Source organism: Strigops habroptila, chromosome 11 (genome assembly GCF_004027225.2).
Source record: "Strigops habroptila isolate Jane chromosome 11, bStrHab1.2.pri, whole genome shotgun sequence".
Classification (NCBI taxonomy): domain Eukaryota; kingdom Metazoa; phylum Chordata; class Aves; order Psittaciformes; family Psittacidae; genus Strigops; species Strigops habroptila.
The window spans coordinates 1,576,745-1,589,587 of record NC_046360.1 but is presented as its reverse complement, the minus strand read 5'-3'; the positions used below and the strand labels follow the sequence as shown (position 1 = coordinate 1,589,587).

General features: G+C 53.5%; 2 protein-coding genes across 2 annotated transcripts in view; one reads left to right on the top strand and one right to left on the bottom strand.

The window, feature by feature from the left end:
- Positions 1 to 271, bottom strand: part of SSH1 (slingshot protein phosphatase 1) — a 34,727-nt gene extending 34,456 nt beyond the window's left edge. The window contains exon 1 of the mRNA XM_030501239.1: positions 141 to 271. Coding sequence (XP_030357099.1) covers positions 141 to 206 — 66 coding nt within the window. The 5' untranslated portion in view covers positions 207 to 271. The remainder of the gene's footprint in view (positions 1 to 140) is intronic.
- An 854-nt stretch (positions 272 to 1,125) lies between these two features.
- Positions 1,126 to 8,980, top strand: DAO (D-amino acid oxidase). Its single transcript, XM_030501242.1, has 11 exons — positions 1,126 to 1,733; positions 2,677 to 2,882; positions 3,009 to 3,123; positions 3,702 to 3,778; positions 4,214 to 4,279; positions 4,966 to 5,020; positions 5,328 to 5,432; positions 5,941 to 6,023; positions 6,705 to 6,822; positions 7,337 to 7,435; positions 7,909 to 8,980. Exons 2-11 carry the CDS (start codon positions 2,689 to 2,691, stop codon positions 8,038 to 8,040), a joined length of 1,044 nt encoding a protein of 347 aa, XP_030357102.1. The 5' UTR covers positions 1,126 to 1,733; positions 2,677 to 2,688; the 3' UTR covers positions 8,041 to 8,980.
- Positions 8,981 to 12,843: the final 3,863 nt, after the last annotated feature.

Below are 12,843 nucleotides of genomic sequence, written 5' to 3'. Positions count from 1 at the left end.
GGAGGGGATGGAGCCAGGGGCTCGGGTATGGGGGGCCCGGGGCCGCGAGGCGCCGAGCGGGGCCCAGCCGAGGCGCTGAGGGGCCGCGTCCCGCCCCGCTCCCCGTCCCCCGCCGCCGGGGCCTGCCCGGCCCGGCTCACCTCGCTGGTGCTGGCCGAGGAGGCGGCGCTGGGGGTCGGCGAGCGCTGCAGCGTGACCAGCGCCATGGCGGCGGCTGCGGGGCTCCGGCCGCCTCCACCGCCCCGGCGGCTGCGCAGCCCGCCCGGCCACGGCGCTGCGGCGGGGGCGGGCCCGGGGCGGGGCGGCGCTTCCCCCGGGGCGGGATGGGGCTGCTGGGACCCCGGTTCGAGCCCCGGCACGGGCGGGACGCGGTTCCCATCGCCCCAACGAGTGTCGGTGGGGTCTGAGCTTCCCCCCTAAAGCACCCGAAGGGCTTCGGGGCGCAGAAGCCGGGGGGGGTCTCTTAAACCGGAGCAAGGAACGTGCGAGGGGTCAGCGGTGCCGAAAGCAAGAAGCAAACGAGTAATGGGGTAATTAGTGTAAGAGGCTTTGCTGGTTGTATGCAAAGCCTGTAGTAATTCAGGCTGTTGGGTGACTGCTTCTCCCCCTCCATCCCACTGGACGCACTGATTGCACCAGGGGGTTTCTGCTGGCAGCATCCCTGGGGATGCAATGGTGAGGCAGCACACATGGCAGACAAGCCTTCTCCTTCGTGGCATCCAGAGAGGGATCCTGAGCTGTGGCTTCACCGGCTGCCACCCTTTGGAGCCGGCCTGGATGGGGTTGGTGCTGCTGCTCCTGTATGGCGATGCTCAGGGTGGGAAATGTGTGTGAGTGGTGCTCTACTACAAAAGCATTAAAGATATCGGGTGTGTAAGCCATAGGAGGCTGTGGCGAGGCCATCCACACTGACCTCTTGAGGCAGAGCATCCCTCTGCTCAGGCCGGTGTGTTCCTGCCCTTGCCTTTCCTCTGCCTTCTGCAGGACCGAATTCCCATCGCCCACAGTGGGTGGTTCTGCATGGCTGAAACCCTGGGCGCAGGGCTCTAGAGATGTGTCTGCAACCCGACTGTGCAGCAGATGAGTTCCTATTTCTTTCATCCTTACGGCGTCTTTTATAAAAGCTTTCAGCATGGTAAAACCCCCAGCTGCAGCAACTCTGCCCAAACACCATGTGTACCTCCAGGGCTGCCCCCGCTGCTATCGGCACCCACACCAACAGAAACCTGGCTTTTCAGCCTAAACCCCAACATCATGGGTTTTGTGAAGGGAAAGGCAGCTCAGAGATGAGAAACGAAGCCTTCTGACCCCTGCGAGAGGGAAGCTGAGCAGCACAGCTCCTGGGGTCTATCGGGAGGGAGGCAATGCCATTTCTCTCTTATAACACAAAAATCAAGAGCGAGGCACCCCATTTTCCCAGATCCCACAGGAATCCGGTGCCTGGGGTGTCCCCATCCACCAGGACAGCCAGCAGTCACCATGGTGACCCCGTTTTCCTTTCAGAGCAGTGGCTCCGGGCCCGGCTGCCAGCAGCACCGGAGGGAACTCCACCTCCCCGTCCGGAGCAGAGACTTTGGCCCCGCTGCTCAGGGGCAGGCTGTGATCCCACTGCCCTCGGCACTTAGACCTTGCACTGCTGGTTTGCAGGGCTGCAAACAGGCTCCTGGAGAAGGTGGCTCTGCCCAAGCCTCCAAACAGCGCAGTTACTGCCCCAGGGACCACGCACGCTGCAGGTAAGCTGCTGGAAACCCATGTTCCCGTTATTTATTGACAGGTGAGATGGATAGAGCCTTAGCTGGTGCTGCAGGGGCAGCTTGGGTCAGTCCCCATGGCTGCAGGTAGCGGAGGCAGGCCCAGTTCCTGCCAGCCATAGGTTATAGAACCACAGCAGATGGGAACCCATGCGGTTTTCCTGCTGCTTTTGGTGCTTCTCCATCCTAATGACTCATCCCTTCATCCCAGCAAATGCCAGTCCCGCTGCGGGCTGCCTTTCACAGCAGAGATGCTGCGCTTCACCTTGTCCAAATAAAACGATGGGCTGGAATTTACTTGTGCTGCCCAGAGCCAGGTCTGGCGTGCTACTGGCATCCCTCCCATAGCCACCCGCTGGCAGGGATGTGACCCAGGCCAACGTGGTCATCACCATTGTACCCTCAGCCCTTCCTTGAATCAGTCCTTGGCCACTCTCTGCCCCAACAGTGACCACAGGGCTGTTTCCAGGCTGCAAGGTGGGAAGCTCCATCAAGAGGGAACAGTCAGGGGGCTGCAGACCCTCTTTGCAGTGATATTTACAAAGAGACGGTGCTGGGAAGGGTTTGGGGTGGTGGCACAGCCATGGAACATGAAGGCAGTGACGTGAGGAGCTGTCCTTGCGCTTACTGCACTTGGCATTGCTCCCTGGACAACACTCGCTGTTTCCCATGACTTTCACCTGTGCCAACCTCTTTTGTCTCCAGCCCATGATGAGGTTGAGGAGAATTAGGAACCCCCTAGAGCGGGCTGGGTCACTGGGCATGGAGAGCTCACACCACCCCATGGGAGATGGTGCCAGTGTTTGGGTGCACAGAAGCAGCTCGGTTCCACCCCTACAGCAGGTCGGGTCCTGCAGGAGCTGTTGCCTCCCTCCTGGGCATCCCCAGCCCTGGTGCTGCCCTTCGAGCATTCCCGTTCCTGCAGGGAGCCGGAGCCATGCGCGTGGCCATCATTGGGGCCGGGGTGATCGGCCTCTCCACTGCCCTGTGCATCCACGAGCGGTTCCACAGCCTGCTGCCCTCCCTGGAGCTGGAGGTCTATGCTGATCGCTACACACCCCACACCACCAGCGATGGGGCGGCCGGCCTCTGGCAGCCCTACCTGAGCGACCACGGCAACCTGCAGGAGACGTAAGTGATGATGATGATGATGAGGAGGAGGCTGGTGCCACGTCCCATCGATGCAAAAGGGGCTGAGCTGCCTGAGCACAGCTCCATGGCGCTGGCAGAGCCACCACTCTGCCGTTTCCATCGCAGGCTCTGGAATAGAGAGACATTCGATTACCTCCTCGGGCTCCTGGGCTCACCAGCAGCGAAGGAAATGGGACTCTTCCTAATTTCTGGCTACAACCTGTTTACGCAGCCGGTGCCGGTAAGGAGCAAGTCACAGCCAGGGCTGGGAAGGGCTCCAGGGGCAGGCAGGGTTGTGCTTCTTCCCAGAGGATGCTCTGAATGCTTCCAAATTGTAGAATCCCAGCCTGGTTTGGCATAGAAGGGACTTTAAAGCCGATCTAGTTCCAACCCCCTGCCATGGGCAGGGACACCTTCCACTAGAGCAGGTTGCTCCAAGCCCCTGTGTCCAACCTGGCCTTGAACACTGCCAGGGATGGGGCAGCCACAGCTTCTCTGGGCACCCTGTGCCAGCGCCTCAGCACCCTCACAGGGAAGAGCTTCTGCCTCAGAGCTCATCTCAGCCTCCCCTCTGGCAGGTTAAAGCCATCAAATTAAACCCTTCCAAGTTCGTCTGTGACAGGTTGCCCAGGACGTGCTGGTTTCTGTACCCCCAATGCAATATTGGTGTGAAGTAAGGGCTGAGCCCTCCAAGGGTGGGAGCCAGCTGTGATGGCTGCCTGCTTGTGCTGCTTTGGGGTGGGCTGTGTCCCCCCACAGCTTCTGTCCCACAGTGTCACAGCAATTCGGGTTCATTAACAACCTTTTTCCCTACTGCAGGACCCATCTTGGAAGAACATTGTCCTGGGATTCAGGAACTTGACACCAAAAGAGCTTGAACTCTTCCCTGGTTACAGGTATTGTTTGGTCTGTTCTCCTGATAGGCACTGATGTGCTTTCCCCCAGGCAGGACAGGGATGGCTGGATGGTCCCAAACCCTCCTTGTCACGGGGCAGTGAGGATGGGAAACTGCAAGCACAGGAGCAACCTTGCTTCATTACACCTGCTTCCCTTAGGATAAGTGGGAAACACTCAAACCAGCCTAAAAAGTATCAGCCCAGCATGGAAACCATTCCAGCCCCTCTCTTACCTCACCAGATAGCATCAAACTGGGGAAAGAAAACAAGCAGAAGGTGTTTTATGTTGTAAACAGAGGGAAAAAGTCATGCACTTGCTGTGCAAAGGGGAGCTGGGGTCCCAGAGCTGCAGTGGGTGGCGGGAGCACTGGGAGGGGGATGCTCGTGTAAAGGTGCTGCGGGTCCTCACGGCTTCCTGCCCTCCTCTGGTTTCAGCTACGGCTGGTTCAACACGGCGCTGGTGCTGGAGTGCAGGAGGTACCTGCCCTGGCTCACCAACAGGTCAGTGTGGAGCTGCCATGGTGCTGGGTGAGCCCAAGCAGAGGGGAGGCAGGGATGGACCCTGGGGAGCATGGAAGAGGGTCTGGATTCCTGCTCATTGCCCCAGTGGGGTAACAGGCTCCTGACTTCAATAGTGAGCCCAGGAGTGTATTGTTGTGTGACAGAAATGAAGGTTATCACAGAATCCCAGCCTGGTTTGGGTTGGGACCTTAAAGCTCCTCCAGCTCCAACCCCCTGCCGCGGGCAGGGACACCTTCCACTAGAGCAGGTTGCTCCAAGCCCCTGTGTCCAACCTGGCCTTGAACACTGCCAGGGATGGGGCAGCCACAGCTTCTCTGGGCAACAGGGTTATGGGATACTTAGAGCTGCATCTGAGCGCTTTTAGCTATGGGAGTATTTGGGGCTTGGTTTCGTTCTTGTCACTGCTAATGCAGAGCAGTGCCTGATCTGCAGCAGAAGACCTGGGCACCATCTGATGCAGGGCTCAACAGAACTGACCACTCTCACTAGCTCTGGGCCATTAGGGAAATGAGCTAATAACTAGAGATCATTAGGAACCACCAAAAAGAGCACGGCTGTTTATTGCAAGGAGCAACAAACCGTACCTGGGTATCAGGCACAGGCGCTGATTTGAACGGTACATTAGCTTTTAATTTGCCAGTAACAAATGATCTTGTTCTTCCCAGGTTAACACAGAGGGGTGTGAAGTTCTTCCATAAGAAGGTTGAGTCTTTCCAGGAGGTGAGTGGGGATGGTGAGCCGGGGCAGTGAGCAGATTTAGGAAACAAATGATACCAGGGAAGATAAAGGCTCTTGTGCATCAAGACATAGCTGAGAGAGGATGGGGTAGGACAAGCATTGGCAGTACAGCCTTCCCTTAAACTGCAACCATTCTCCTGCCTGCACACACGGGGCCTCAGCAGGAGCCATGCCCTGGATCCAGCCAGGTTCATTCATAACCAGACCATCGGAGCGAGTGCTTGGCTTTGCTGCAGGAACCCCATGCCGCCCATGGGTACCATCCCTGAGTGCCTCTGTCTCTTGGTAGATGTTTGCCCAGGGCGTGGATGTTGTGATCAACTGCACTGGGGTGCGTGCGGGGGAGCTGCAGCCCGACCCAGAGCTCCAGCCCGGCCGGGGACAGGTTATGAAGGTGAGGTGGTTGCTGGGCTTGTGCCTTCTCTTTCTTCTGGGGAGCCTCCTCTGTGTTAACTGTGTATCTGTGGCCCCTGGGGCAAATCATGGCCTTGTGGGCTGGAGAAACGATGGGATCAGGTCCTGAATCCCAGCAAATGTTGGTCATATAAAACCGTCACGTGTGTGGAGGACAGAGCAGAAAACCTGGATCCTGTTCCTGGTTCAGCTCTGGGGATGCCCTCAGCAACTGTGGGGAGGCCAGAGGCATAATGCTAATGATAAAAATTACATAAAATCCTTGGGAGAAGAGGACGATTATTTGGGAAACAGACTCACTGTGGGTAGGGTGCTCCCTGCCCTTGCCTGCCTGCCCTCCCATCTCCCTGGCAGGGAAGCCAGCACCGCAGTGTACATGGAGCTGGAGCAGAAAGGACATCACCACGTGTCCCTGTTCACTGAGCTGCCGCCCGAGCTGGGCACCCCTTTCCCTGGCTGTTCCTGACCCTCTCCCCTTGGTCTCCCAGGTCCTGGCCCCATGGGTGAAGCATTTCATCATCACTCATGACATGGAACACGGGATCTACAACTCACCGTACATCATCCCGGGGTAGGTGACTGGGCCACTGCCATTCTGCAAATAGGAGATTTGGATGATCGCTGTCCCCAGGCAAAGTATTCCAAGTGATTCCTGATCATAGCCCCAGCTACACACAGATTCCTGTCCCTGTGCTGGCTGCAGCTTGAGCTGCCATCGCTGGGCATTGGGCTGGATCCCAAAGGAAGCAGCCGATTCCAACACCCAGGGGCTCTGCTCCTGCACTTCCACCATTCAGCCCCTTTGCCCTTGTGCTTCCCAGGGCCCAAGCAAGGCTTTAAGAAGGGTCCAGCAAGCACAGCCACCCCCAGCTCCCCCAGCCTTAACCCACCTCTTGTCCTCTGTCAATCCACAGGGGTTTTGGAGCAGCAGCAATCCCTTCCTTTGCGTTCCCACCAGAGCCATCCTGTTCCTGCCAGCTCTCCCCAAACCAGGCAGGAGCAGACCTGTTTGATAGAAGATGAAATTAGCTGCTAGGGTTGTCCAGGCCAGGCCTTTTCAATGCTGATAGCATTTAATGACTGACTTGCTCATGAGCAGACACACAGGCACCACTCTCTTGCCTGCTCAGTGTGAGAGTTTCTCCAGCAGGAATATGGTGCAGGCTCAGGGTGTAGCAGGATCCATAATCACATACACAGAGTCCTTGATGGGACACTCACCACTGTTTATCTCCTCTGGCTCTTGATGCAGGAGTGAGTTCACAGTCCTGGGAGGGATCTACCAGCACGGCAACTGGAATGAAGCAAACAGTGCCCAGGATCACAAAACCATCTGGGAGAGCTGCTGCAGGCTGCTCCCGGCTCTGCAGGTAGGTGAATCCACCCAGCACCCTGGATTCCTGGTGGATCGACAGGCAGGGGCTGGGGCTGGCGTTACTGTTGAGGCAAGATCTGTAGGAAAAAGGAATTACTGGTAAATGGCTGTTGTGCCCTGGATCAGCTGGAAAGGCAGCGCAGAGCTTTGGCAGGGCAATGTGCCGGGCTGCCATCCGAAATTGTTCTGTCCAGTCACCCCTTGAAGCATAGAGCCATAGAATCCCAGCCTGGTTTGGTTTGGAAGGGACCTTAAAGCTCACCCAGCTCCAACCCCTGCCACGGGCAGGGACACCTTCCACTAGAGCAGGTTGCTCCAAGCCCCTGTGTCCAACCTGGCCTTGAACACTCCAACCAGCATCCCTGGAGCCGGTGCAACAGCAGGGATGGGGGAGCCTCTGTCCCCACTCCCTGTGAGAGCCCTCATCTCACAGATCCCTCAGTGCTGGGACGTTTGGCTGCTGTAATTCAGAGAAATGCCCCCAGGTGCTGACGTGCTTTTGCTTTCAGAAAGCAAAGATCGTGGAGGAGTGGAGCGGCCTGAGACCAGCGCGGCCCGAGGTGCGCCTGGAGCGGGAGACCATCCGCCACGGGCAGTTCCAGGCACAGGTACCGTGAGCGGGCCCTGGGTGCCCAGTGCCATTGATATCTGCACTGACTGACATCAGTCACTGCGAGCTGGGCAGTGCAACACTAACACCCAGCTAACGCTGGCGTGCTTCAGCCCCACACTCATCAGTCCTCACTCCATCCCCCCTCTAATAACGGGTGAATATTTGAGCCAGTTTCAGCCCAGTGTCAGAGACGAGTGTCACAGAATCCCAGCCTGGTTTGGGTTGAAGGGACCTTAAAGCTCCTCCGGTTCCAACCCCCTGCCACGGGCAGGGACACCTTCCACTAGAGCAGGTTGCTCAGATCTCTGACTAACCTGGTGCATCCGGTGTTTCTCCTGCCTCTCCAGCAGCTTTTGGAGGGAGGGATGGAGCAGAGGGGCCAAAAGACATTCACTGTTATGGCTTCCCGCTGCCCCAGAGGGCTCCAGCACAGTTTTCCCAGCACTGATCCCTTCTCTCCTCCCCCAGGTGATACACAACTACGGCCACGGCGGGTTCGGGATCACCATCCACTGGGGCTGTGCCATGGCAGCAGCCAGGCTCTTTGGGAGCATCCTCCAGGAGAAGAAGCCGGCCGGCTCGCCGCAGCCCCGCTTGTGAGTTACCCAGGACGATGGTGACAGCAGTAGCTTAGGAATCCCAGCAGAAAGGTGGGAATAACACAGTGCTACACATGGGCTCTTTGACCCTCCTTCCAGCTCCAGATCAGGTTCATAGAGTCTCATTTTTGGGAGCTGCCAGTTTTGTTGCTGTCATTTGCCACACGGCCGAGTTCCCTCCACCCCGGCCGAGCACAACCTGCCTAAAGGAAGTGCTTCAAAACATGGACTAATTGTTTGTTTCACAGTGCACTTCTGCCCTGGGATCAGTCTGCAAAGGGCAGGCAGGGTTCAGCTGAAATCCTGACAGTCCTGCAGTTCATCTGCATGATGGGACAGGATCTGAAACTGAGCCGGTGCCACCTGAGGTCTCCAGTGCCTGCTCCAACACCCAGCATGTAATTAGATTTGCAAGCTTCCCCCAGGAGGCAAAAGCTCCTTAGTAGGAAGAAGCTCTGAAGCTCCTGGGGAAGTAACAACCACTCTTAAAGCACGTGCTGCAGTTACAATAGCTTTTCTTACGTTCAAACCAGGACAAAGAGCATGGTCCACAGCACCTGGTTAGTGTTTCTGGCAACAGACAGCAGCAGTCGCCTAAAATGGGCTTCCCAAATGATGTTTTTAGCAACAAAAGCAACATGTCCCAGCCCTGTGTACTTGCCAGACTCTATATATAGCAGAAGCATACACAAAATAGCTGTTCTCGGCCCTAAAACTCCCACGGGCCCTTCAGTTCCTCATTTCCTCCCACCGTGAGACACAGCTGGAGCAGCGCTGGAGCTGCCTCAGTGCTTCCCAGAGGGATGGGGACTGCTCCAGGAGGGTCTGACCCTAGAACACAAACAGAAATGATTCCTATGTAATTTTCTGTCTGATCGTGCTGATTTTCTGAAAGGCCACAGCTCAATGGGTGTGCACAATAAAGGTAATGTTCAAACACCCCGTGTGTGAAGCTTTCTCTTCTTAATGATGCCACAGATAGGGCTGCCAATGCTAATTCCATGGAAACATCCCAGGAGATCATCATTCCATGTCTCCCCACACATTTTTCCTGAACATTTCATCCTGCAAGAAGAAGAGTCATAGTTCTAGATTCCAAATAGACAACTGGACCTGAAATACCACTATGGGACATGAGGAGGCTGTGGCTAAGGGCCCCCATTAAGAACTATTAAGAACTCTCCATCCCAGACAGAAACATGGGGGACTTCCTTGTGTATCTCAGCAGATCGCTCTGTTTTGAGGCTAGAGCAATGGGAAAGGTCTTACACTGTTGGCAGCCACAGGTGACATGTGGTGGGGCAGAAGAGCCATGAGGCTGAGGTTAAGCATGGGCGAGGTGAGGTGAGGGACGCAGCCACTGCAAGTGTTCCTTGACAGCACAAACCATCTCCAGCATCAGCAGATCTTATGTACTCACAGTTCTCAACAGCGCTCACCTGGGACACAGAACAAAGCTGGAAACACATCAAGTATCAGCAAAGTTACCCTCTGTAAGCAAACAGCAGCTCTGGCAGTTGGGAAAACAGCCTGAGCTTTAGAAATGCCCGAGGAGGCCAAAGGGTTCCCAGAAAACACCAAAGAACAAATATTCTCCCTCAGTATTGCTTCCAGGATACAAACCCTTCCACACTTACCAACTCTTTCCATTCCCAGCAATAAGAGGCTTCATCCCAGAGGATGGTCAGGGCTGCACAAGATGAATGCACACGGCGATGAGAACGCGCTGCGTTAGTGTGCAAAGGATGTGCAGCTCCTCAGTCACTGGGTCAGACTGCAGCAACCTCGTGTTTGTAAGTTACTAGACATCAACGTAAGAATATTATTCAAAGGGCAGAGGGATACAGTGAGGGGCATGTGCTTGATTAGATTTTATAAGAACAAGATAGGTGAAAGAGAAGTTTACATGAAAAGGTAAATAAACAGAAGGAAACCTCCCTGCCCCGAGGTGCGGGCACATGCTGGGCTGCCTCCTCCCAACACGCCTTTGTGATCACACGCTGCAGCATTAAAGACATCACTAGAAATTGCCCACAGGCAAGAAGCCAAACGGACTGGTTCTTATTGTCCAAACTGAATGAAATGCAGAAAGCAACTAAAGACCTGTAGGTAAGTTCAAGAGTCTTTAGGTGTAGTTATCTGGGAGGTTACTTGTGATTCCTGTGACTTTTAACACACACAGAATGAGCGTGAGCTGCAGAGCGCTGAGCCCTCGCACAGCCAGATGCCTCCAGAGCAGCACAGAGCTCTGAACATCAAAACAAGGAAGCGGTGAAGCTACTGACCCTTCACAGAACAGCCCGAAGCCTCTTTACTGAAAAAACTATTTATTTGTTTAACATAAAATATCCAGTGTGGAATTAAACTATCCAGTGTCGCGTCGGTAACCTGGGAACAAAAGGAGTATTTTACAACAAGCTTGAGATACACAAAGTTCTTCAACATTAAAACGTATCCAGCGTAGAAACTGTACATTCAGACACGGGGAAACATTCAGTGTTCTTTCGGCAAGCACTGAGGAATAACAAATCCTTCCATCAAAGCACACTTGGAGAATTCTTGTCCCCACACCAGCTTTGGGCATGAATATATCAGACAGCAAATCTCTGAACCCCCCTTTCTGTTTGCTCTCAATTTGATTTCACAATGATCCCTCTTTGTTGTTTTAAATGAACTAGCTATAGTAATTCATCAGTGAAAAACACTCAACAGTGTGTAAAACAATCTTTGGAAGCTTCTTATGTACATCAATGGTGTTGCCATATTAACAAAATATGACTTGTGGTTATTTATAGGCTATTGTGTATCAACCCAAATGCTTGCCAGTTTTCCAGTGAACAATCCAAAACATCCTCCCATTATCAATAATATGCAGGGACCTGCAGAACCTGAATTTCAGTGCTGTTTGTTGAGCTGTGGCAGGCTCCTGACCACCCTCCTCTCCTCAGCTCAACCAAAGCCCACCAGCATCCATGGGAGATTGTCCCAGGCCTCAGCGAGCTTTGGATCCTGCTCTAGGCATCACTGTCTCTCAATCAAAGACCAGCGTATGAAGATGTTGCAGCAGGACCAATCTTGGCACTTATTAAATACATTTTCAATGCAGAGTTCATACAAAGTGAAAAGCAAAAATGCCTTCAATTATTTTTTAATACTGTAAATGTCACAGGTTAAAACTGAACCACTCAACAGCATCAAAAGGTTTTGTATTACCTATAAATCTTTACCTGGGAAGTGTTTTCTCTGTAGCATACACATGTGCAAATGTATGAGATATATCTGCTTCACCTAAACCTCTCTGAGTGCACACTTTGAAGGCCATTGCAATGCAGTCCTTTGCCAAATATTGACTCAAAAAACCAAAGTGATGTGTGAAGATTAACCCTGGAAAAGCAGAATGTTAACTAAAGGCGCTTAATAACAGCCAAACTCAGCTGCTGGGCTGAGCTGGAGACTGAGCACACAGGATAGAGACAGCAGAGACAGAGATAACCAAACCAGCACAGAGAACAGCCACGGGAACAGACTGCGTGTTTCTATCAGCCACATCTAACGTGGGATCCCCTGGGAGATGAACTGCATTTCCCTGTCACTGAGAAAAGGAAAGTTTGGTGCTGAGACCATCTGCTTCTGGAGTGTGCCCCTGCAGTCACCACCACGGAGCAGAACATGGATGGCCAGACACTTGGGTGCCTTGGCAAACTTTAACTTTTCTCAGCAGAAGATACCCACACACAGAACATCAATAACCTCTTTGGCCTTTGTTTATTACTCTGAGTTTCTCTGAGGAATTGTCCACTTCTCATTTCCCTTCAGTACTATAACAAACAGCCTAAAACATCTTGGAGCATTGTACCGCAGTGCTGTAAAACCCCAAGTGAAAGCTGAACCCCAACTGTGTCCGTTTGTATTGCACCCAAACATGGACTCGGTGACCCATTCCTTGCCCCCCACAAAAGCGGCCTGGTTCCCAAAATATTCCACTGTGCAAAAACCTGTTGCACACCATATTTATGTGAGACAACAGAGCACGCGTGCTATAAAAGCGTATTGCTTCCCATAGCCTAGTGATTAGCATTTAGTCCATCTCACTCACATTTGGTTGTGTATTCCAGAATCTGGAATCCTGGAAATAAACTGAGACAGGGATGAGACAGGTTGCAGCTTCCTCATGCATTTCCTCACTGCACAGGCACAGACTCTGACATCCAAGTTCCTACACAGCAAAAGATTTCTGACAAACAAGGCAAACTTCTCCTCACCTGAACGCTGTTATATTCTCTGACAAGAGCAGGATCATCAGCCTTGAGGAGCTACATCTGATGAAGTTTCTCATCTAAGGTTGATTGCTGCTTGGCCCATCCCATGGTTTTTATTCACTTACTTCAACACCAGCAACATTCCCTCATCACCAGCTTGATGTTACAGTCAATGTACAATCAGCAGCTACCAAGAAGTCCTGCTCAGCTGCCCCAAGGCCAGCTTTTGTTGGGAGACACATGAAAGCAGCTCCATCCAAACTGCTGTTAGACTGAGGTGTTTTTATCAAAGGTTTGGGCTACACCACTGTGAGAACATACTTAGGCGAATTGAGCAGAGACATACCTGGACCCATGCAGAAAACCACAGCGTGCATCTCCACACACAAAGAGACACCAGGACAGCTGAAGCAGTCTTCACCAAGCAACACACAGAGTGCTCAATGTTTCTGGCAATGTTAGAGAAGTCAAATTCTGCTCCAAACCAGGAGGATTTACATTTCTTCTGTAAGGTGCCATCTCTGTGACAAATACCACTCCTCACC